The sequence below is a fragment of the Equus asinus genome, chromosome 5 (genome assembly GCF_041296235.1).
Source record: "Equus asinus isolate D_3611 breed Donkey chromosome 5, EquAss-T2T_v2, whole genome shotgun sequence".
In the NCBI taxonomy this organism is placed as follows: domain Eukaryota; kingdom Metazoa; phylum Chordata; class Mammalia; order Perissodactyla; family Equidae; genus Equus; species Equus asinus.
Genome location: NC_091794.1, coordinates 26,287,055 through 26,313,590, shown reverse-complemented (window position 1 = coordinate 26,313,590; position 26,536 = coordinate 26,287,055). Strand labels below are relative to the sequence as shown.

Sequence of the window (26,536 nt, the reverse complement as noted above, 5' to 3'; positions counted from 1 at the left end):
TTGTTGCTAACAGCAAATTATTGGCAATGATCTAAATGTCTTCACCAGGGACCAGTTAAATCAATTATGGTACATATATACAATGGAATATTATAAAACGACAGCTGTAAAAAAGAATAAAAAAGCTCTTTATGTAATGATTTGGAATGAATTACAAGATAAGTCAAGTAAAAAAAGTATGCTGCAGAATAGTGATTACAGCACGCTTTTATTTGCGTGAAAAATCAGGAGGTTTAGCAAAGAAAATTATTCATATTTGCTTTTATAAGCATAAAAATTCTCTGGAAGGAAACTGGCAAACAGTAGTTGCCTATGGGATTGCAAGAAAATAAGACACTTCACTGTACATGGTTTTACACTTTTTGTTTTCTTAAGTGTATAAATGTACTATTTAAAAAATTAAATATTTTTTATTCAAAGCAAGTTACAGAGTGATATATACAGTACAGTCTTAATATTTTAAAAAGCACATAAATGCATAGGAAAAAAATAAGAAAACTACCAAAATGTTAAAGAGTGACTGTTATTACTTGGTGTTGAGATTATGAGTGATATTAACTTTCTTCTAAATTCCTTTCAGCAGCATTTTCCAAATTTTCAATGAATAAAAATATATTACTTAAATATTTAGAAAAGAAAAATACACAGCAGTATTTACTATTATTGTTCTTTTTTAAATTGGGCCATCTATATCGCCAAGAACAGGTTTCTGCTTGGTGATGGAGAAAATGGGGATGTTTTCATTTTTCCTATTCAGCTGAGAAGTCTCAGGGACTGAGAGTCTCCACATTTCTAAGCAGCAGAAAAGGGGACATCACATATGCCTTGCCTCATGGAAGTGATGCGGGGTCAGTGAGCCGAGGAGTCGAAAGAAAGATTTCTTAGACTCTTAAGATCTGGCAGTAGTGCTCTTTTATTTAGAGAGTAGAATAGCATGGGGACAGGACCCATGGGCAGTCAGAGTTTCTGCTGCCGCTGCTTCTGCTGCCCCTGCTGGCAGGGGGACAGGGCCCATGGGCAGGCAGGGCTGCTGCTGCTGCCCCCGCTGGCATGGGGACAGGACCCATGGGCAGGCAGAGCTGGTGCGTGGGGACAGGACCCACGGGCAGTCAGAGCTCCTGCTGCTGCTGCTTCTGCTGCCCCCGCTGGCAGGGGGACAGGGCCCATGGGCAGGCAGAGCTGGTGCGTGGGGACAGGACCCACGGGCAGTCAGAGCTCCTGCTGCTGCTGCTTCTGCTGCCCCTGCTGGCAGGGGGACAGAGCCCATGGGCAGGCAGAGCTGGTGCGTGGGGACAGGACCCACGGACAGTCAGAGCTCCTGCTGCTGCTGCTTCTGCTGCCCCCGCTGGCATGGGGACAGGGCCCATGGGTCCTGTCCCCATGCCAGCGGGGGCAGCAGCAGCGGCCCTGCCTGCCCATGGGCCCTGTCCCTCTGCCAGCGGGGGCAGCAGAAGCAGCGGCAGCAGAAACTCTGACTGCCCGTGGGTCCTGTCCCCATGCTATTCTACTCTCTAAATAAAAGAGCACTACTGCCAGATCTTAAGAGTCTAAGAAATCTTTCTTTCGACTCCTCGGCTCACCGACCCTGCATCATTTCTGGTGGCCCGTACGGGGATCTCCCTTCATCGGCTTGTGAGCTCGAGTTCTGGTAAGTGCCCTTTTCTTCCTTGTGCCTTTCTCTTTTTCGAGGATGGATCTAAATTCACTTCTCCATCGGGAACTTTCTTGGACAGCTGTATGAATCCACGTTTGCTGCCCATGGCTACTCTATGGGGCAAACTGTGGCATTCAGCTTGAAGAGAATCAGTACCTTAAGCCTCAGGGTGATGGAGAATGAATTAATCCATTCTTTCCTGACTCCATCTCTAATAGACAAATTTTACGTGGGCGCGGGTCAGCCACTTAAGTCATTAGGATGGCCGCCAATCTCCAAGACTCCCGTGGAAGGTTTCTTTTCCTAAGGCTGGATTGGGATCCCTCCCACGGCATCTGACCACTCTTCGAACTGCAGGAAGGTCCCAATCGGGACTCCAGTTCAAGGAAAGTACCAAACTCTAACCTTTGGTGGAGTATGGGAACCCCTTCTTGGGAGAATGGCTCAGGATGCAATTGGGTAGAATGTCCCCCAGACTGGCGGAAAATTCCTCACTGTCTTTTTCTCTATCCTTTTATCCTGGGGACCATTCACCAGGCACCTATTACTGCCAGGCAGAATAGGGAAGATGTTTAAGGGATGCCCCCATCATCCCTTGCTACAGGAACCCCAATGGGGGGACTTTCAAGGTAATGGCTCCTTTTCTTTCTCCTTTTCTCTCAGGGACCATTCACCAGGCCTATGTTGCCAGGCAGAATAGGCGCCAGGCACCTGTTACTGCCAGGCATAACAGGGAAGGTATACAAGGGATGCAATGCCGGGGGACGCCCCCATCACCCCTTGCTATAAGAACCCCACAGTAGGAACGACGGGTAGGACGCTGCCCTAGGTTCACGGGGGATTTTTCACGGTAATGGACCCGTTTCTTTCGTCTCTCTTAAGAGTTACAATGGCTGATCTCTTCTTTTCCTTTCTTTGTCTGTCTTGTTCATCACCTCCTTTGTTGTCACCAAGTCAAGGTTAAAGTTCAGGCTGGACCTGAGCAGAACCTTGACCTTCTGTAAAATCAAAACTTAAGCCTTTTGCCAGAGACTTAACTCTCAACCTTGGCACTGGGAGTGCCTCCAGCCAGTTCCAGGCCTTTTTCTCCTGCTTCCCTACCTCAACTGTGCTGGCTCGGAGACAAAGTGCCCAGGCTGAGCGAGACTTGACTAAATCTTATAATTATGTCAACACCCGCAATCGGCCTCTGCACCCTTTCTCCAGGTGCTGTCAGTTGGACACTAGCTTTACTGCCAGGGGGGCATGCCCTAAGCATCCCCAGAGACCCACCCTGCATCAGAAGGACTAAAAGGTAGACCAGATGCAGGCTGTCAAGGAAAATGAGATCCCTCTAAGAATGTGGTCATGATGCTATACCTTTCCTAAAGCCCCAAGTGATTTTTAAAAATACACTTCACATTCCATAACACATCCTTATGAAAGCACAGAAGTGATATGACCAGCATGAGTCATTGTATCCCTTCCCCCTCTCCAAGGGCACAACACCCAGAATAGCTGCCTGATGACGAAGCAGCCAGAAGCCTTTGAAAGCCTTAATCTTCAGGGAGGAAACGAAGGGGAAAAACAAGTCCTTGACACAGACTTTAATTTTTAGGTCTTTACAAGGCAGAACAGAGCAGCAGTGAAACTGGTATGGATCTTTGTTTTTGATTCTTCCCACTAGAGCCTGTAGTTGCTAAGTGTGTGTGTGTGACAAATTTGCCTAGTTTGCTCTGCTTTCACTTATTACACTACTTCTGTTTTGCAGGTGACCATTTTCCTTAATATTTTTCATTCTGAGACCAGTGCCTCCACAGATATTATCATTTATTAATAACTATACAAGGTATGCTAATATTGTTTTGTATTTACCAAGCATCTTTCATTGGAGAATTCACTGACTTTACTAATTCATCATGACACATTTTTCCTTTCTGGCACAGACAGTAAAACTGCCTTGTAATATGGTGAAGTGATTACTCTAGATGACAATGTAAAATTAGTAACAGAGGCAAGGAAAAAACCCTTTTGCTATCAAGACACAAGTTCTTTAACCACTAAATGGTAGTGCCACTAATTTGGTAGCTATTTTTGTCATCAGCCTGGGAAGCTTGTATGGAGTTTTTTGTAAAATACGTTGGCATAATTCCCAAGTCTCTGGCTTAGAAGACTGAGTGGCTGGCAATGCCACAAATTAGTATTAAAAATATCAAGAGGAAGGGCAATCTCATAACAGAAAATAAGTTTGTTTTAAGTTGTGCTGTGCATGGCCTGTAGTCTGGACAGACAGATGACAATGTATAGCAGACAGCCAGTCTTGTGGATCCGGAGTTCAGCAGAGATGTTTGAGCTGAAGGTCATTAGCGTTTAGGTGACAGTTAAAACGCAAATGGATAAGACTGTTTCAGGAAAATATGCAAAGTAAGAAGAGATAACAATGTAGGAGAGAACCCTGTTAAAAACTAAAATCCGAGAGGAAGAGACTCCAGGCAAAGAAACTAAGGAGTGGTCACCTAAGTAGAAAGTCTCTATGAGACAGAAGATAATAACGCCATATGAGTCAAGGTATGATGATGGTCAAGAGTGAAGAACATAAGGCAGTGTTCAAAGCAGAAATCTTCATGGATTTGGTAAAATGGATGTCATTTTACTTAAACTTCAGTGGCAAGATCACCAGTGGTATTGGCAGAAACCAGACTGCAGTGGATTAAATTATTTGTTTTGTAAATTCCAGTGTTCATAATTATTTTTTCCATAGGACCACATGTAACATGAAACTTAAAAAATGAAAGGAACATTTATTACTTCCTATGTGCCACAAACTGCACTAGGCAAATTTGCATGCTATTTCACTTAATTTTTCCATCAAACATTACGATATAAATAATAATATCCTCATTTTTACAGATGAGAAAAGCAAGCCTCAAAAAAGTTAAGTAAATTACCTAACAGGACTGACTGACAATTTATTATGTTTTCTAATGGTTTTCGTGTATTTCCTCATTTAACTCTCACAACAATCCTATGAGGTAGGGTACCAGCCTTATCTCATTTTACAAATGAGGAAACAGAAGCACAAAGAGCTATGTAACTTACCCAATACCACACAGTGGTGAAGCTGAGATTAAAATATGAGCAGTCTGACTCAGAAGTCCATAATAGTAACTACTATGTCAATTTTTTCCCAAAGGACCTGAGCACTGAGTCTGGATTTCGATCCAGGTTCTGTTTGATTCCAAAGACTTTCGTTAGTCTACTACACATTTTGCCTCCAAATTACTCGAATGGTGTTTTAATAATGATAACATTAAGAAGACTTCAGATCTTTAAAGGATAAATGTTTTCCATCTTTAAAACTCTTCTAAGAGAAAGGGCCTCACTTCCAGAACTTACTCAGTTAATAAAATCTAACCTAAGTCAACTTTTCCACTGAATTCTGAAAATATCCAATAGGAACACCAGTTTAAAGATATTGCTCAGAGGTTCTATACACATATTTTTAGAAGGGAGGGTAGCACATTAAATCCTATCAACTATGAATACCTTAAACACCAATTAGTTGATCAGATCTTTTCCAATGTGACTGCTAGTTGAGATTAAATCCTGATAAAAAAGAAAGACAAGCCTGGCTCAGGAGAAAGAGTTCCAAGGAAGAATACTAGGCCCAGACAGGAGAAGAGCATGAGTGATTGGGAAGATGTGATTATGTACCTATTTGTAAGGTCTGATTTTTAAAAAAGTAGACCCAGATCCAATGACTCACTTGACAATTTTATCCAGAACCAAAGCTTATTTAAAACACTACAAACGGAGAAATTGCCAAAGATAAAGCAAAAACCATTAAGTATTATTAGAGTCCACTCATTTTCAATACTCAAAGCTTAATAGAGTGTTTGAGGACATTAAGGAAAAGAAATTCAAAATCAATAAAGTTTATACTGAAAAAAATTTAAGCTATAGATAAAACTACCATTCATAAGTATCAACCAGTTTGTCTACAAAATGATGCTTACAGGATATTCTAAAAATGACAATAATCTGTAAGTATTTCTCAGATGTGTCCTAGGATGCTCCTAAGAGGAAAATCCCAATGATTCATCATTGTCCTTATCCTCCTCTTCGTCATCATCATATCACAGGCCTGCCCTCAAGGACTCACAGACTAGTGGCCTTCATCTTCTCACTGCCAACAACTTAATGCAATTGTTTCTCTCCAACAAGTGATTCAGCCAATCTGGCAAAAAAGAAAAGGTCTACATACCTGGTCATGGATGAGCCCATGATAGAGGATGCTCTGCATGTCCCTGCAAAGCCTTTCCAGGCCACCATACTTGGACCAGACGTTGGGGCTGTTGGCTGATACCAAACCCTCCACAGTAGTCTTCAAATTACCCAGCAACTGCCAGTGCTCCCTCCTGCAAGGGCATCAGTTATACTAATGGTTAGTTAACTTTGTCATACCTGATCCTGATCATGTCAAAGAAATTCTTAAGTCAAGAAGTCTCCTGCCCCATATCCTAACATTCTCTCCCCTATTAATTTTTTACTTGGGCATAAGACCCAATTCTGAAAAGACTGAAGTTGTAAAGAACACTACGAATAAAAAAAAGCAAAACAGAAAAACTCTCACCTTTACATGGCATATTAGGCTTTGTAAGGTGATCTTTAACTACTATCTCATTCAATCCTGACATAAATAGCATATAACCCTGTGTTTCTAGGAGTGTGATCTATCAAGATCCATTTCTGGACAATAAGAGTACACGGGCAATATATAAAGAGATAAGGGCATTTGCTCAAAACCAGAAATCTCTTGCCAAACAAAAAAGTCAAAAAATGACTTTTTATTCACTATATTTCCAAGCACTAAGTACCTGTACACAAATATTATGAATAAGAATAAAAACTGCCCATGATTTTCACCCACAATTTTTAAAGCTAAAATTGAAACCAAAATGTTTCAAGTTTATACTGAGCCACTTTGGGACATGCCCCCAACTCAGTCAACTATGAGCTTATTCTCTTGGACCATCAGAAGTACTTTGGTGGAAAAGTTTGAAAATTGCTGCCCTGGATGATGTTCAAGGTTCCTCTGAAAGCCCCAGCATTTTCTCAACACAGGTTCCAACCCAATACTCAAAACCAGGTGCAACTGAATGAAAAAAGTTGGATGCCCTGAATCAAACTGGATAGGGAAAATGTGAGGAGACGAGGGGTCAAACTCCTCCTCTTGGGCCCCCAATTGTTATACTGCACACTTCACCTTGACTTTTCATTTCTTATTAGAATTCCACTCTTTCCTCTTTTCAAGGACAGTCATGAGAATGGTAATAAATTCTTCAGGTAACTTTCACCGTAACTATTTTACATCATTTAAATACCTAGGGGTGGGAGGGTCCTAAATTGGAATCCTTTCTAATTCTATCAGTACTCAAAACTAATCTCTTTTGTACATTTTCTGAGCCATTTTTAAAAAGGGGATGAATACAGTAAAGGCAGACAAGTAAAATAAAATGAATAAAAGCTAGGTCTGGTTATAGGAGTGTCATCTAATAAAGGAAAAGCCAGATGGATCTCACTTTGGTTGTTTGCTCTGAAGCCCTTGAGACCAAGAATTTATTCCAACTGGGAGACACCAGGCTTCCTTAACTTTATGCCATTCAACTTTTGAGTCACCATACTCTCTGTTCTATTTCTTTTTTCCCCAGTTTTACTGAGATATAATTGACATATAACATTATATTAGTTTAAGGTGTACAACATAATGATTTGATATATGTATATATTATGAAGTGACTATCACAAGTTTAGTAAACATTCATCGCCTCACATAGTTAAAAATTCTTTTCCTGTGATGAGAACTTTTAGATCTACTCTGTTAGCAACTTTCAAATATACAATACAGTATTGTTAAATATAGTCACCATGCTGTACATTACATCCCCAGAATTTATTTATCTTATTACTGGAAGTTGGTACCTTTTGACCACCTTCACTCATTTCCCCTGCTCCCCCCCAGGGCAACCACTGATCTGTTCTCTGTTTCTATGAGTTTGGTTTTTTTAGATTCCACATATAAGTGAGATCATACAGTTTGCCTTCTCTGTCTGACTTATTTCACTTAGCATGATACCCTCAAGGTCCATCCACGTTGTCACAAGTGGCAGGATATCCTTCTTTTTTTTACAGCTGAGTAACTTTCCATTATATATATATAACATTTTCATTATCCATCTGTCAACGGACACTTAGGTTGTTTCCATGTATTGGCTATTGTAAATAATGCTGCAGTGAACATGGGGGTGCAGATATCTCTTTGAGATAGCGTTTACATTTCCTCCAGATATATACCCAGAAATGCAACTGTTGAATTATATGATATTTCTATTCTTAATTTTTTGAGGAACCTCCATACTGTTTTCCATAGTGGCTGTACCAATTTACACTCCCACCAACAGTACACAAGGGTTTCCTTTTCTCTACATCCTCACCAACACTTGTTATCTCCTGTCTTTTTGATAATAGCCCTTCTAACAAGTGTGGGGTGGTATTTCATTGTGAGGGGTTTCTTTTCTGGCTGAACAAGAGTCGCCCTGAGCTAACATGTTGCCAATCTTGCTCTTTTTGCTTGAGGAAGATTCACCCTGAGCTACCATCTGTGCCAGTCTTCTATTTTGTATGTGGGTCACCACCAGAGCATGGCCACTGATGAGTGGTGTAAGTCAACACCCAGGAACCAAACCCAGGCCACTGAAGCATAGTGCACTGAACTTAACCCCTAGGCCACTGGACCAGCCCCTCATTGTGGTTTTGATTTGCATTTCACTGATGATTAGTGATGCTGAGCACCTTTGCATGTACTTGTTGACCATTTTGCTGTTCTCTTTTTTTTTTTTTAAGATTGGCACCTGAATTAACAACTGTTGCCAGTCTCCTTTTTTTTTTCTGCTTTTTCTCCCCCAAAGATCCCCAGTACATAGTTGTATATTTTAGTTGTGGGTCCTTCTAGTTGTGGTATGTGGGAGACCGCCTCAGCACGGCCTAATGAGAGGTGTCATGTCCACACTCAGGGTCCGAATAGCCAAAACCCTGGGCCGCCGAAGCGGAGTACGCAAACTTAACCACTTGGCCACGGGGCCAGCCCCTGTTCTATTTCCATATCAGTCCTGAGAGATCTCAAGATAACTGAGATGTACACAGGACTGAGGTGGTCATTAAAATGCTATTTATTGTTGTACTGTGAGAAACTGCCATCAGAGGCCAACCAAGTGCCAACCTTTGCCTCAGTGACTCTCCGTCTCCAGCTTCCTTGGGGCTAACCTGGCCTGTTCTGACTGACATAGTTTTTCCATTCCAACAGGTTATAAGCAAGTCTTGCAGGCCTGAGAGCCAATCTGCTTCTGCAAGTGATTCTGCTTATCTTGGTTCTGATTCATTCTGTACTGATCTTACAAGTTTAACTGCCAAAGAACATCATGATAAATCCTGAAAGCAGCTATCAAGTACCCTATCATCCTAGGGCTTTCATCCCAAAATATACAAAAAGCACTGAAATCCTAGAAACCCTGAGCATTCAAATCTACTATCCACTTCTTCTGGACAAAGCAAAAGAACTTTCCTTCCCCACAAGATAGTGCCCCTGAGATACCAAAGCTACAACAGAATGTGGCTCTTATTCTAAGATACTCCAAACCATCTATTTTTGGTATAAGCTCATGTAGAAGAAAAGTAAACTTTTTAAAAATTTTGATTTACATAGCTAGTCTATTTAGTGTCTCTACCTTTTCAGGATCCTTTACCCTAATGATGTAGTTCTCATTTTCAGAGTTGAAATACTAAGTTTAAGTGAAGCCCATACACGGTGGCTGAATTAATCCATTCATACCTAAATCTTAGATGCAGGTAAACAGATCACCATGAGAAATCACATACCCCTTCCCAAACTTAACCACATTTTCAGCAAGTAAGGTCAGTCTTCCCTAGATTAAATCTGTTTGGTAACAATTATTTGAATGGCATCACCCTGTATTCACATGTAACCTTCATCTGGGTAAAGGCAAGGCCTTTTAAGTGTATTAGATTCAAAGCAGCTCTTTGAAGAGCCATTTCTGCAAGTACACGGTGTGCTCTCCTTTAACTGCCATAAATTAAAAAGCAAGTTTTCCTAAGCATCTCACCCTATACCAAGGAAGAACCAGGCTTGAGTGGAAAGTGACAACATAATCCATCTCTATCAGAATCGTTTTCATCAACAAACAGTCAAGCCAATCTCAGAATGAAGTCCTACCTATTTTCTTTTACCTATTTTCTTTTCCTCCTTTAAAGAAGAACTGGGGTGCCGGCCCCGTGGCCGAGTGGTTAAGTTCACGTGCTCCGCTGTGGGTGGCCCAGGGTTTCGCCGGTTCGTAATCCTGGGCGCGGACACGGCACCGCTCATCAGGCCACGCTGAGGCAGCACCCCACATGCCACAACTGGAAGGACCCACAACTAAAAAAATACACAACTATGTACCGGGGGGCTTTGGGGAGAAAAAGGAAAAATAAAATCTTAAAAAAAAAAAAAAAGAAGAACTGGAATTGCTTAAGCAACTCAAATAAGGAAATCTGAGGAATAACAGTTTTCCTAAATGCCAACTCAGTCCTAAGCTTGCCACATCACAATTAGAAATGACACTCAAGGTTAAAACAGAAAAGTTACAAGAAAATGTTATTTTTTAGAAGTGTTACACCATATAGCTAATCACTAAAAATAATGAAGTATATGGTAAATAGTAAATAAATAATAAGTACTACATAATTGTAAACTGAGATTCAGTGCAAGAAATATATATCAGCATATCTTTGATCCCGAATGCTCTTTTTAGTGGTAAAAGGAAACAGCTTCAACTTATTGGCATATCCCCTCCACAGTGTGCTGTTTATCTGCAACGCATTGTGGTATCTACCTGAGATGAGAGTTGGAGGTCAAGTAATGATTTGATCCCTGAAATGTGAGCAGAGGTGTGTGACATCCATTTGATGGAATATCATGAAACCATTAAAATTTTTTACTAGGAAGAGTTTCCAAAGTTAATGACAGTACATTAAAGCATAAAAAGCAAAATGTAAAATTATATTTATGATCTCAGCATAAAAATACTGAGAGAAACAATGATATGTTGTTAGTGGTTACCTTTGGTTATATAAGGGGAATGTAGAAAAGAGAGGAACTGTTTAGGCCTTCCTTGAGGCTAGGAATTAATGAAAGATCAATAACCCAAACAAAGTTAGCAAACAAGAAACTGGACAGTACCATAAAGGATTTTTTAAATACCCAAGTATCAAGGGCATCTTATGCTGAAAGACTGTGGTCAGGCAAGCACCTGGGACTTTTAATGCCAGAAAGCACTTCCTGGAAAGAAGTAATGGGTTCCTTCTTAAAGTAGAGAAAAACATAATTTAGTGAAATAATTATTGGCAACATTGAGGTAGCAAGAGACTACTATATTTAATTTGTGTTTAATTTTCTTCTTATCTGGCTCCATATTTTCTGTTTTTAATTATACAGTATTTAACTTGTAGAGTAGGTAGTTAATATTTATGCTTATAGAAAAATATGCTTATAGAAAAAACACAGTTGACTCTATTACACAGTCTCTCACTTCTGCGGCACCTAGGAGAACCTAACCATTGGCTAGTCCCACCCCTTTAATGGCTGACAGCAGAATCTTTGTCTAGGAGAGAAAAGTAGTAATGGTAGGCATGCTTTGTAACTTCATACTTATTCAACAAATTCCTCACCAATCATACTAAATTTGAATAATATCAAATTTATTGAATTTCAACAATGAATAGACTTAACAAAAGTATGGAAAATCCCTTATGTCAGAAACCTAACCACTGATGACATATAAACTCCTCAGTATGAAGTGCAAAAGTTCTCCATCATGTGGCCTCAAGCTAAATACCAAGTTTCCTACTCAGTACTCCTCAATTTGAGGAGTCTCTCAAATCGAAAAAGAGAGTCTTTCAGTCTCTCTCTCTACCACACTTAATTACGAACATGCCAGTCTCATGCCTACTTCCATGACTTTATTCATACAGACCTTTCTACTTGAAATGCTGCTCCTCTTGTCCCATTCAGGAATTCAGGTTCAGCTCTAGTTCAACCTTCTCCCAAATTCTCAATAGTGTGACCCACTATAACTCTTTTATTAGAAACTCCATAACATATGCTGTCAATATACCATTCCTCCTAATAATCCTCAAAAAATAAAAATAAAAAACCTGTTGTTTCATAGTATATGGTCTGTTTCCTTAAGGACAAAGACCATGTCTTTCCTATTTACTTTGTATTTTAATAAGAAGCCGGGAGAAAATGTCATGCAGTGGAAAGACAACAAGCTTCTCAGTCATACCAACCTGAATTCGAATCTGAGCTCTCCACAAACTAGCTGTGCATCCTTGGGCAAGCCATGTAAACTCTTTAAGCTTCAGTTCCCTCATTACAACATGGAGATGACAACAACCGCTTCATAGTGCGGAATGTAATCGATAATCTACAGAAAGCACCATCATAGAGCAGATAATAATATTCCTTCCTTTTCCTCTTTCCTTTTGCCCCTTTGAACTTCCATTGCATAAATCTAAGAAATCCAACTAAATCAGAAGGGGTACCTAGAATAAAGCCTTTTTACCCTTTCGGCTTCAGAGAAAATTCTGCCAAAAACTATCTGAGATTGGATAGTCTGAAGTGTAATTAAGACTGGTCACAGCACCTCACATCCAAAAAATATCTTCAACTGCATTTAAACTAGGGTCAAATCTCCTCTTAGTGAGATTCCAAGGCCCTGTTTATGTTCATGGTGTTCTCACTAAAGTAGGAAAGCTGGGAAAAACTTCCTCAGTATTAGATGTACCTAGTATAGAAAAAGAGACTCAAATCTGCTTACTTGATAGAATGGAAGAAACATATAAGGTTTTACTGTAAAAAAATAAGGTTTATTTCAAGAGTCATATAAGAAAGCTAATCTCATTATCTTACAGTCACACCTTATGTTGTCTGGGTAGCAGAGTACTTTACAAGCAAGGTAAAGGAAACACATACCATCACATCAATAGCAAATGCTCAGGAGGAAAGACAGTGTCAGTCACCTCAGTTTTAAGGATACTATTTTATTTATTTTTTATTTTTCTTATTTTTGAGGAAGATTAGCCCTGAGCTAACATCTGCTGCCAATCCTCCTTTTTTTGCTGAGGAAGACTTGCCCTGAGCTAACATCCATGCCCATCTTCCTCTACTTTATATGTGGAACACCTACTGCAGCATGGCTTGACAAGCAGTGCCATGTCCGCACCTGCGATCCGAAACAGCGAACCCCGGGCCGCCAAAGAGGAACGTGCAAACTTAACCCCTGCACCACCGGGCTGGCCCCTAAGGATACTATTTTAAAGTAACAGGTAATAACTATCATTAGAACTAAAACTAGATCATCTTAAAAATTGCTGAGGGAAGGAAATAGCAAGAGAACATCATAAAAATCATTTTTAAAAGATGACAGAATTAAGACCAAACAGATATGAGATAAAAATAAATGTCAATGGAATAAACTCAACTATTTAAAACAAAACAGCCAATCAAGCAAAAGGGCAGGAGGAAATTATGATATTAATATCCAAGTTGTATTCAAGGCAAGAATCATTAAAAAGGACAAAGATGGCATAATGAACATATAGTTCACATGAATTTTTATGTATCTAATAACATGGCCTCAAAATACATAAAAACACACAACAAAACAAAAACTGTAGAAAACATAAAGCAAAAAGAAAAACAGAAAGGAAAAAACAATGGTAATGAGAGATTAACATTCAGATCATGAAAACCCAAAGTAAAAAAGTGACTAGAGGAGCCGGCCCATGGCTGAGTGGTTAAGTTCGGGCGCTCCACTTCAGTGACCCAGGGCTTCGCCAGTCTGAATCCCGGGCGCCAACATGGCACCACTCATCAGGCCATGCTGAGGCCGCACCCCACATGCCACAACTAGAAGGATCCACAACTAAAAATACACACCTATGGGGGCGGGCCTGGTGGCACAGCAGTTAAGCTCGCAGGTTCTGCTTCTTGGTGGCCCAGGGTTCGCCGGTTCAGATCCTGGGTGCGGACATGTCACCGCTTGGCAAAAGCCATGCTGTAGTAGGCGTCCCACGTATAAAGCAGAGGAAGATGGGCATGGATGTTAGCTCAGGGCCAGCCTTCCTCAGTAAAAAGAGGAGGATTGGCAGTAGTTAGCTCAGGGCTAATCTTCCTCAAAAATAAATAAATAAATAAAAATAAAAATACACACCTATGTACTAGGGGACCTTGGGGAGAAAAAGGAAAAATAAAATCTTTTAAAAAGTTAATTTAATTTTAATTAATTTAAACTTAAATAACCACATGTAGTTAGTGGCTATCACGTTGGACAGAGCTGGTCTATAACTACCCAAGTAAGTTGGTGAAACTTATGGAAGAAAGATTACAAAGCAAAACACATGCAAAAAAAAATTCCATTTAGTGGAAGAAGTGATAAAGCAGCTATAAAAAGCAGAAACAGCTGTGGGGAGGGTAAATACTGAGAAAAGCTTCAGCTTAGGGTCCCTGCTGGCAGCTGAAACACCTCCTCCTCCTGGGTTCTAATAATAGCATTTTCCCCAAAAGCTTCAAGAGAATGTTTCTGTGGGGTTTTTTGGTACTAATAACTGGACTAGCAATATGGATTGCTCAAAAATCATGTGATTTTCCTGCTTTGCTATCAGTTCTATACAGTCAACCCCTAGCATGGTCAAAGGAAAAAGAGAAAGGGAAGAAAACAGAAAATGAAGATAAACATAAAAAAGTGAAAATGAATAGAGAGAAGGGGAAAGGAGGCCCTTCCAAAGGTAACAGTAGCACTGGCACCTGCTCAACTATAAGAGGCATGTTAAGTTTTGATTCCTTGAACAAACAAATATTCACTGAACACCAATTACATGTCAGGCACTGTGCGAGGCACTGGACTTATGGTGGTTAAAGAGGAAGAGTCTCCAGCTCTCAGGGTACTCAGAATGCAATGGGGAAATGGGCACTTACATAACTATGCTATGAAGTGAGAAGTGCTGTAAAAGAGATGGAAAAGGACAGGTCAGGATGCCTTCTAAAGGAGCACTATTTAAAGGAGGACTAAGAACTCTCCAGGAAAAGGGGGAGGTATTACAGGAAATGCAGAGGAGCAAGAACCAGAATAGCAAGGAAGGAGATGAGAGAGTGAGTGAATGCCATGGTTTTTAACTGGGAACTTCATAGGGACTAAAGTACAGGTTAAATACCAGGGAAGGAATTTTCACTGTTTCCTATTTTCAGTGAGAAACTGAACATTTCTGAGCAAAATATGATAGCAACTTTGCTTCTGAAAAATTAAGCTGGTGGCAGTGTGGAGGCTGTCTGGAATTGGGGGACTGAGTGCAGATTGGGTGATTAGTTAGAAGGCTACTGAGATAATCCACAATGGGAGATGATGAGGGCCTTCAGTGAATATATAGTCTATATGTGCCTAGAGTCCACGTCTCTTTCTTTAGTAACAGAATCCTGATTTTTCACAGGGTAATCACCCCTCTGCCACTTACTCTGGTCCATGAAGTTCCAAGAAAGTATGGCTTTACATCAGGATCCAGGGTTGGTCACAAAACTTAGGCCTGACTGAGCAGTGTATTCCATACTCTGATTATAAGAACAGGAACATAACAACTCAGTCCAAAAAGAGTCAGCCCCAGAATTTTCACTTTTGCTGTCTCTATTGGGATTGCATTCTTTTTTTTTTTTTTGCTTGATCTCTAAACTTGAAGTTGCTAAGGGTATCCTGTAGAAAACCCTGCTTGAGAATGAAGCCGACATATTGAGAAAAAAAGCCCACAGACAGGGACAAATCCTTGTTTAAGCATCTGTATTTGACCATGCCTGAAGCAATACTACTCTCTGGATTTTTTAAGTACTATAAACTGACATATTTGGAAATGGAGGAAGAAAATAAAGCTTCAAGAGAAAAATCAGGAACAGAATTCATGGGATCTGGTGACTGCTTGGATGGGAAATGAAGAGGGAAGTATCAAATTCCACTCTGAGGCTTCTGGCTCTGTTGACTGAGTGGAAAACACTATTAACTGAGAGAGAGAAGAGAGGAGGAAAAGGTTTTGGTCAATGGAATGAGCTTACTTTGGGGACACTAAAAGGTATCTTGGTACTTGAATTTTGACTCTATCTGGATCACAGTACCAGGAAAACTGTGCATGTAGCTGGGTTCCAAGCTCAGAAGTAGACTGCACAGCAATCTAGGGTGACAGAGCAGTGCTAGAAGAACCATTCCTTTAGTAGTTTCACCAGACCACCTCCCAACAACTGGCATTTAGGAAACCCTGGGGAAACTGAAGTATCACCCCTAAGCACTACAGTATTTTGCTAGAGTGATAACTAGCTAGATGGAAAGCAAGTCGGGAACCTATGACATAACTACACTTCAAGAATGAAGTCAAAGCTAGGCCAATACCCCACTCCCCAGTGTGCTGACCTCAGATAGAGGAGCCATGGAAAGAGGAAGAACAAACTATAGCATTGAAAACAGCAAGTGAGGGGCCGGCCCCATGGCCGAGTGGTTAAGTTTGCACGCTCCGCTTGGGTGGCCCAGGGTTTCCCCAGTTCAGATGCTGGGCGCAGACCTAGCACCACTCATCAAGCCATGCTAAGGTGGCGTCCCACATAGCAGAGCCAGAAGGACCTACAACTAGAATATACAACCATGTACTGGGAGGCTTTGGGGAGAAGAAAAAGGAAAAAAAAAAAAAGATTGGCGACAGATGCTAGCTCAGGTACCAATCTTTAAAAAAAAGGAAAACAGCAACTGGAAGAGCACACATCCACCTTATTTCAAGAAAACTGGGGAGCGGATGCAAGCAGACATTTTTTGCACTTAGTACATACCAGGCACTCTGTGAGGACCTTCATGAACATTCTTATTGAATCCTCACAACTTACCAGTCAGGAAGGCATTACTCTCCCCACTCAGACAGCAGGAGCCAAGTTAAGCAGTAAAGCTAGGATTCAAATGCAGGTCCATCTGGTTACAAAGTTTATGCACATTTCACTACATCAACTACGTTCAGAAAATATATTGAAAAGTTTTATGCTTTATATATAAAAATGATGTCATCTCATCAAGAAGATTTTTTCTGAATTGGGTGTTTTATTGGCCATAGAAAGATCAGATTTGCAGTGACCCAGCCACAATGCCCCAATTCCTAGGCACAAGGCATGTACACACCAGATGTCTCTTTGGAGCTAAGGAGGCCATCAATGCTATGAAACCTATTAAACAACACATTTGGAGTTAACCAGCCATTGACAGAGAACAGGCTATAGCAACAATATGAGTGACTTCGTGGGGATAATCCCACAGCTGAAATTAAGTTTTGACTAGAGTTCCATAGAAAGAGTAAGAGAAAAAGATACCTCCAAAAGAGCTGTCCTACTGGCCTGAATGACAGGCAAAGAATGCTATAAAATTCGCTATCTTATACATTTCTTTGTCCCAATATATTAGCATAGTGAGAGGCAGCATAGTATAAGTATTAAAAGTGCAGACTCTGGAGCCAGATTGCCTAGGTTTGAATCCCAATTCCACCAGGATTCACTGTAGGACCTCGGCAGGGTATTTACTACGTCCATGTCTCAGCTTCCTCATCTGTTAAATGGTGATAATGATAGTATCCATCTCATACAGTTGTTATGAGGATTAAATAAATTAATACTTGTAAGGCTCTTAAACAGTGCCTGGCATGTGGTAAATAGGTGTTTGTTAAAAACATTAAACAAACAACTAATCCAGCTAGTTGGGGAGGAAGTTTGAACTTGAATTTCCAGTGTGGCCTCTCCCACATGAACTGGTAGAGAAAAATAAAAATAATCCTAAAACTTATTTAGAATTTATATGGGAACTTTTACATGAAGCATTCACAGACATCTGGAGGAAGAATAAATAGCCAAACATACATAAGCAGAAACCGAAACACACAAAAGGGAAGTAAGATGTTCAGTTTCACTGAACACACCATTCATAGATCTCAGGCAGGAACCCAAATCCTGTCAGTCCAAGTTTTACACAGCAGGCCAAGGGCTGCGTACATAAAAGAGGAGTCACCCTTAAAAACAGCCAGGTCTTCAACCAGGCACAACATCTCACTAATTTTTCCCTGTTGGTATTTTCTTAGAGGTAAATATTCTACCACCAGTCTCGGGACCTCAGCTGCTTCTGAGACCATCACTACATCTCAACGTTTTTAAAAGTCAAGCAAGACTCCCTTAAGTCACATTTCTGCTCTATCCTGTCACCATTCCAGATTTTTAAGAGGTTAAGACCAGAGTTATTAATGAAGCAAACTCTAAACACGGGAAATACCTCTACAGAATCCAAGTCACCATTTAGTCAAAGTAGTTTTTAAAATCTTAAATCTTCGAATTTCTAGAAGGTATGAACTCCATGACAATAGTTCCATATAAATAGATGTGAAATTGCTTATACATTGTGGGGAAGGAGTGACGGGTTTGAAGATAAAAAGGAAACGACAGAGAGGTCCTGCCACTCTCTGACAAGGACCCAGCATTAACAAAAGGCACACAAATTCTAGTCTCATTAGCAAGCCCCCTCCCCCACACCACTGCCATTACAATCGTCCACTTTCATGCACAGGCTCTCCCTGTCGCCTTCTGCTTCACGCTCATCCCTGCCTAAGCTTCCTTCTAGGCCACCCACAATGCCTACCCTTTGCTCTCAGAAATTCTTACAACATCAGCCTTCTCAATATTGGCCCGACTGCTGTCACCGCAAGTTTCACTCAGGGCATCAACCTTGTGCCCTACTCCTATCTACAGACTCCGGCCTATAAAACCTCACTACAGCACCTCCAACAGCCACGTCCTCTCCAGCAGTCTTGGAGCTGAGCTTCACCCACTTCTGCTTCTCCTGCCCTCAATATATCCCATCCACCCTCCCTCACCAAACCCCTTCCCTCGTCCGTCCTATCCACGCCCTGCCCGTCCCTCTTTTCAGAATTTCTTCCAAAACAAGTCGCCCACAGCAGTCGCCCTCCTGTCTGTCGCGCCCAGCACTTCTCCCCATGCTCTCCGAGCCCTGCCAACGCTCCTGGTGCTTCGGCGCATCCAGCTGCCCCCGACCCCCGGCCCCTTCCCAGCCCACCTGCTGTCCTCAGGCAGGCGGTCCTCGCAGCCGCCAAGCTCCATTCCCGCGCCCTCTGGCCGCATCCGGGGCTGCGACGTCGCCTCCTCTCTGAAGAGAGGCGTCCCTGCCGTGTCGCCCCTCAGCGCTCCCGGACTTCCCCCCGGGAACGGAGGAGGCACCCACGGCGTGTGGGCTCAGGGTGAGCCACCGCACCCGGGCTGAGGCAGCGGCGGTCACTGCTGCCTCAGCCGCGGTTTCCAACCCTGCCACCCCCACTTCCGGCTCCAAGAACTTCAACTCCCAGCAGGCACCTCGAAGACCCGGCCACTCCCGGCATGCACCACCCTATCCAAGGTGAGGCCGCGCTTGCGGCCGATAGCAGACGGTTGGCGAGTGCTTGCGGGCGTGCTGTGGGATAGGAACCCGGGTCTGAAATGCCCGCCAACGATAGTCTCAAGATTCGGTACCACTGTGGACACTTACACATTCCTGTCACACTTCACTCTTGGGACCGGACTCGGTCAGAGATCTAGACTAGGAGACGACGCTGGGCTGAATCCAAGGGCGGTTAACCCCACTTCTGCCTGCCCTGATTTAGCACCTGTTGGTGGTGTTTGGGGATCTCAAGCATTTCAACGAAGAGCTTACAAACTGAAGGCCACATGTTGCTTTGGCATCACAAAGAAAAAGCAGGAAGGAAAGGCTTTGGGGGCAGGTTTTCTGGAGGATTGATATCAGGACAGAGTTTTCAAGGATGAGTATGAGGTAGCCAGGAGAAGAAGGGAAGAGGAGGTGGAGAGAGCAGCACAGGTATGAGGACGCACGCTGGTTTGGGAACTGCTGGTTCCAAGTAGTAATCAGAGCTGGGAAGAGGTGGGGAACAGAATGATGTGGGTGAACAGGCAGGCCGGATCATGAAGTGCCATTCTAAGGAGTTTGAGTGGTATCCAGAAAACATTTAGGAGCAAAGCAAGCATATGCAAATCAAGGAGTGATTTGATCAAACCTGCTTAGAAAGCTACTTTGGACAATGTGGAGAGCGAATGTGGTATGTCCTATGTTGGAGATAAGGGCAGAAGAATAGATATGAGAGGAGATTGAAAGTCCCTAAAGGGGCCAAGGTGGTAATGCCAGTGATGAAGTGAGCCAGTTTGTAGGAGAATGGCAGAAACTCTGAACTGGAAACCACATGCCTCATCCAAGAAGGAAAGTCTCACCTTCACTATAATTGAATGTTGCCAAATGGGCATATGGGCCTAGAGCTGCCAGGTTCTCTCATTTTTATAAAGATGCTAGGATCTGCATTTTTAAGTACACTTTCCAAATTTTTAAATATTGGCAACAAATTAAACATTTGTAAACATCATGCAGGCCAAAAAAGTTTGTCTGTAGGCTGAATGTGGCCTTTGGGTTGCTAGTTTGCAAGCCCAGGACTAAACTAGGGTGGTGGCTGTAGGGAGCAAGGAGGTTTGGATTAGAGCAGTGGTAAGGCAATGGAATCAGCACAACTCTGTGAGCAAGGGATCAAGGTTAATTCCATAAAAAACTAGTTGCTCTCTTAAAAATAATATGACTTTCAGGAATTTTCAAACTTGAGAAAACTTTTTTGTCTGTCAATTAAAAGAGAAATGAAAGAGCCTTTTATTGCAAATTAAGATTTCAAACTTCCATGTATATAAAAAATACTTACTCTTTGTTCAAACTTTCTCATATTTTCCTGCTAAAGGGTTATACTTTTTAAGAAAGGAGCAGTGTTAGTTACTAGGATTTCACTGCCTTCTGTTTCTACAAATGTATGAACTTTATTTGTTGGCATACAGTATAATCTCAAATTAATCCCACATGATCTTAACATACATTTACATGAAAGTCAGCTTTATCAGGAAATTCTAGAACTAAAATTGTAATAAAAGTTCTAGAAAATAGGATTTTCCTCATATGCCCAAGTCTGGATTTACACATATTTTCTTTAAAGTAGTCAGTTAATAAACATGGCAATAACCTACACTAGCCATGTTTTCTCTCCCCTCACCCCAGGTAGCCATATACTGAATCCCTTGTTTATGATTCCACTGCTTCCCTTTTGATATAGTTTCTTTGTATCTGACTACATTCCTAAAAAAATATTATTTTTTAAATTTTTGTGTTTTAACTTTATAAAAAGGGTATTAAGCTGTATTTATTCTTTGGGGCTTTACTTTTTTTGCTTAATATTACATTGATAGATTTATTCATATTGTTGTGTGTCACTATAGTTCATTGATTTTGACTGCTATATTATAGTCCATTGTGTGAATACACCAGTTTATTCATGCTGTCTTTCATTGATTGATATTTGGATTGTCTCCAGATTCTTGCTATTGTAAACAGTGCCGCTTTGAACATTCTTGTACATGTCTCCTCTTGTAGATAAGCAAGGGTTTCTTTTGAGTACATACCTAGAAGTGGAATTTCTAGGTCATAGGGTTATTGTCTGTTCTAGATTTTGTTTTGAGTGGTGGGTTTGTAGGTCCATAGCTTTTAAAATAACTAATAGTTATGAAGTCATAACAAGCTATAATTAGTTATTTAAAATAATTAAACAAATGAAAATGGGCCATGTACGGAAAATGATGAGAGTATGTCATGAAACAAGGATTATGATTAATCCAGTTTTGCGCATCTGGGGTCCAAATGCAAAAAATTGTCAAATATGCAAAAATATCAAGCATCAAAGTTCAAAAGTGTCATTTAATGTAATGGCCTTACTTAGTAACTACTTGCTGAATTAATTAATTAATATTTTAAAAGTCAAAAAACCTGAAGAAATGGGGCTGGCCCCGTGGCCGAGCGGTTAAGTTCGTGCACTCTGCTGCAGGCGGCCCAGTGTTTCGTTGGTTCCAATCCTGGGCGCGGACATGGCACTGCTCATCAAACCACGCTGAGGCAGCGTCCCACATGCCACAACTAGAAGGACCCACAACGAAGAATATACAACTATGTACCGGGGGGCTTTGGGGAGAAAAAGAAAAAAGAATTAAAAAAACCTTAAAAAAAAAAAAACCTGAAGAAATTTATTTGATCTTTACCAATTTGTTTTCAAGATCACTAGGATGCTGCTTTTATACAAAGAGCAGTAGGTCTTAGCATACCACTGGCAGAAAGCCAATTTCACTCAAGAATCAGTTATTCAAATAGCAGATTTTTAAAATTCATTACATTACCTATTTGTCAAAAACTTGGTTTTAAGAAATAATTTCCTCAAATATATTCAACAAATATCAATATAGTTATGAATATGTTCTTTTTTATTACATTTACTAAAATTATTCTTAGCATTTAAAAAATATTCACATTTTAAAAGCTAAGTGATGTCTCCCATTGGCCAAGTCAAAAACAATTTGAGGGGCTGGCCCCGTGGCCGAGTGGTTAAGTTCGCGCGCTCCGCTGCAGGCGGCCCAGTGTTTCGTCAGTTCGAATCCTGGGTGCGGACATGGCACTGCTCATCAGACCACGCTGAGGCAGCGTCCCACATGCCACAACTAGAAGAACCCACAACGAAGAATACACAACAATGTACCGGGGGGCTTTGGGGAGAAAAAGGAAAAAATAAAATCTTAAAAAAAAAAACAAAAAAAAACAATTTGAGCATCAAAATGAGTTAATTCATGAAATGTATAAATAACTATATTCTTCTCAAAGGTAAGCACAGTCCTCAGACTCTTCATCCGTTTGCTTTTCAGACTAAATTTTTTTTTTTGAGGAAGATTGGCCCTGAACTAACATCAGTTGCCAATCTTCCTCTTTTTGCTTAAGGAAAATTGTCTCTCAGCTAACTTCTGTGCCAATCTTCCTCTGCTTTATGTGGGATGACGCCACAGCCTGGCTTGACAAGCTGTGCTAGGTCCGTGCCTGGGATCTGAACCTGCCAACCCTGGGCCACCAAAGCAGAACACACGAACTTAACCACTATGCCACCAGGCCGGCCCCTGGAATAGAATTTGTAACACAAAATGAGTCCCTGAATATCTGTGGAAAGTTTATATGTATATATAAAAATATATATGTGCAAAGAAATAAATAAATAGAAAAAGGAAGGAAGAAAGGGGGGAAGGGAAAGCTCTTTTTCACACTAGAATGTCAACTGATAAGTGTAGAGTTAGAAAATCACTATTTTGTAACCACCATAGTAATAATTGATTCAGGCAAGAATCACCAATGGATGCTAAAGCCGTTAGTGAAATTTATTCTGAAACAGGATATTTATACAGTTTCAAAATATCTCCCCACAGATTACTTATTCACTATAAATGGGAAAAAGGGTACTTTTACAGTGGGGAAATCTGGTGGGTATCACCTTAACCAGGTGATCAAAGTTAAGATCACCAATAATAAAACAAAATGACATCATGTGCCTCGTGATGCCAGGCACTGAGAGGAACACGAAATCACTTACGCAGTATTCCTGACAAAAGGGAATAACCTGGGGCCGGCCCAGTGGCGCAGCAGTTAAGTTCGCACGTTCTGCTTCTCGGCGGCCCGGGGTTCGCTGGTTCGGATCCCGAGTGCGGACATGGCACCACTTGGCACACCATGCTGTGGTAGGCATCCCACATATAAAGTAGAGGAAGATGGGCACGGATGTTAGCTCAGGGCCAGGCTTCCTCAGCAAAAAGAGGAGGCATGGCAGTAGTTAGCTGAGGGCTAATCTTCCTCAAAAAAAAAGTGAATAACCTGAATCTAATCACAGGGTAACAGTAAGACAAAACCAAACTGAAGGAGAATCTAGGCAACAACTGCCTTCAACCTTCAAAAATGTAAATATCATAAAAGACTAAGAAAGGCTGACAAATTTTTTCAGATTAGAGGAGACGAAAGAGGCAGGACAAAGATGCAACATGTGAACCTGGGTTGGATCCTAGATTGGAAAATCAAAATTGCTGTAAAGGACTTCATTGGATTAATTTGCAACATTTGAATATGAACTGTACACCAGTTTATTGATGTTGTCTTTCATTGATTGGCATTTGGGTTGTTTCCAGGTTTTTGATATTGTAAACAGTGCTGCTGTTTATATAATTGAAATGCATCAATGTTAAATTTCCTAAATTTGATCATTTTAGCATGGTTATGTAAAGGATATCCTTAGAGATATATTCTGTGGAGTCGTGACGTCTGCAACTTATTCTGAGATTGTCCAACAACAAAAAATAATAACAATTATAGCTAGCTATCTATATAGAGAGAAAGCCAATGTGGCCAAACTTTAATAATTGGTGAATCTTGATGAAGTGTATATGAGTATTTATTGTGCTGTTTTTGCAACTTCTCTAAATTTGAAAATAGGCAAGGATTTAAAAAATCCTTTAAAAAAAAGACAAGTTTTAAAAAATAGACATGGATCTTAGTATGGTTTTGTTTTTCTTATGACTGTATCCTGATCAATAGAGCTAAAATTTTAATGTTTCACATAGGAAATTCTTAGCTTATAATGATTAATTTTGAACGTATTTGTAATTAATTAATTTTTTTCACACAGTTTAGCATTTTTAGAAGTCTTTAGCCAATTTTGCCAAATGACCAATTCACTGATTTTACCAAATTTACTTATTTACCAAATTCTTTTTCTTTTCTTTTCTCTTATTTCTTTGAATAAAGCTTATAGCAGTATCAGATGGGGTGATTCTAAAAGCTTTTGAAGAATTTTGTCAAGTTTTAATTGATTGGTTTCTATTTTGTCTTTACAGCAACATTTCCATCTCCTTTAAGCATTTAGTATTCGTTCATTTATTCAATGATATAGGAAAGCTCATTGCCAGCCATAGGCAATGCATACAAACTCAGAATTTAGAAAGTTACAATGAAAATTTCAAAAATCTTATTTCTGGACTGAGCAAACTCTTACCACATTTGAGGAAAGTTCACCTTGTCCCTTCCCAGTTCCCTGCAACTCTACCTGGATAAAGCTAGGCCAAGAGAAGGGATCTTCTACTGAGGGAAAGAGAGGGAGGAGAGTGAGTCCACAGTCCAGCCTGGCCTCTTTATCCCGGAGCCAGGAGGCCAAGGAGAGAAGCAGGGGGGGAAGGGGGAATGCCTACGAGGCCCCAAGGCCCTAGAACTCTAGCTCTCCAGAGCCTTCCCAGACTACCAATCACATAGGAAATCCAGGATATCTTTTTAAAAAGAAACAATCTTTTTGTACATGGGGGAAATTGTGTGATTTATGTAAATTTGTGTAGCTTTAGAAAATTCCACAATTAGTCATTCAGTGACTTGACCTAGAACCCTTGGTTTTCAGGACACCTACCCTGCCCAGAGAAGACAAGGCTAACATTTACGAGTGAGCTAGAGGCCCACCCATGAGTCCAGAAAAAATTCCCCTTCAAGTTCCCCTATCTACCCAGAGCAGATTCCTTAGTCAGAGAAAACCAGTGGTCAGGGAGCTGGAGACCAGTAATGCCTCCAGCTATGCCTGCAACCCTGCCTCTCCTGTTCTCAGCTGTATCACTGCGCTGGAGCACAGTGTCTTGCAGAGTAGGAACTCAAACTCTGACTGAATAAATGAATGCATATATCCTGAAATAAAAAGGCAAAGACCAGAACAGCAAAAGCTTAGAACAAAGGAGAAGGGCAACACAAAAGAGAAACAGGAAGCTACAGCAAAGCGGCAAAGAAAAAGCTACTGCAGCAGAAAACAGTGACAAAGGGGGTAGAATGAGAAGAATTGAGCAGAAAAGAGAAGAAAAACTGTACTGTGGGTACAAGTAGCTTAAGGGAGTTAGGTATAACAACTAATAGTTATACCTAACTAATATATATTATAGCTACATATAATACAAATTGTGCCTAACTCCCTTATTATACTAGTAATAATACAAATTACTTCAACATATGAATTCTAAAAATCCTCTTCTGAAACACAAAAGAACTGTTAACTAAAATCAGACAAAGACATTGCAAGAAAGGAAATTACACACCAATATCACTCATGAAAAGAGAAACAAAATCCTTGACAAAATATTAGCAACTTAAATCCAACAACAAATCAAAAGGATAATACACCATAACCAAGTAGGTTCATCCCAGAAACGCAAGGATGGTTCAACATTTGAAAACCAGTCAATGTAGTTCACCATATTAATAAATTTAAAAAGAAATCCATTTGGTCATCTCAATAGATGCAGAAAAAGCATTAGATAAAATTCAACATTCACTCAGGATTAGAATTCTTAGCGAACCATGAGTAGAAGGGGACTTCCTCAATCTGATAAAAGGCATGTACAAAAAAATCTGATTATCATACTTAATGGTGAAAGACTGAATGCTTTCCCCCTGGGGTTGAGAACAAGGCAAAGATGTCTACTTTCACTGCTCCTATTAAACATGGTACTGGAGTCCTCAGTCAGTGCAATAAGGCAAGAAAAAGAATACAAGGCATACAGATTGGAAACAATTATGCTAGGTAATATATAATCCAGATAAAAAAAGAGTATATATTTTATGAGTCCATTTATATAAAATTCTAGAGAATGCAAATTAATCTATAGTGACAGAAATATCAGTGGTTGCTCAAGCAGTGGTTGGGGGGAAGGGATTACAAAGGAGCAAGTGAAAACTTTGGAGATTATGGATATATTTATTATCCTGATTACAGTGGTGTTTTCACAGGTATATACACCATATACCTGTATAAACT

The 26,536-nt window shown here is 40.6% G+C and overlaps 1 protein-coding gene across 16 annotated transcripts in view; it reads right to left on the bottom strand.

Moving 5' to 3' along the window:
* The window catches only part of RUBCN (rubicon autophagy regulator), a 68,046-nt gene that overhangs the window by 38,882 nt on the left and 2,628 nt on the right, over positions 1–26,536 (bottom strand). For 6 of the 16 annotated variants that reach the window (XM_044771401.2, XM_070509018.1, XM_014830696.3 and 3 more), the window contains exons 1-2: positions 18,880–19,156; positions 5,898–6,051 (exon numbers count right to left, since the gene is read on the bottom strand). In XM_044771401.2, the coding sequence (XP_044627336.1) occupies positions 5,898–6,051; positions 18,880–18,944 (219 nt within the window). In that variant the 5' untranslated portion in view covers positions 18,945–19,156. Of the gene's footprint in view, positions 1–5,897; positions 6,052–18,879; positions 19,157–26,536 lie in introns of those variants that run through there. The other 10 variants (XM_044771402.2, XM_044771398.2, XM_070509021.1 and 7 more) reach the window with 5 other exon arrangements.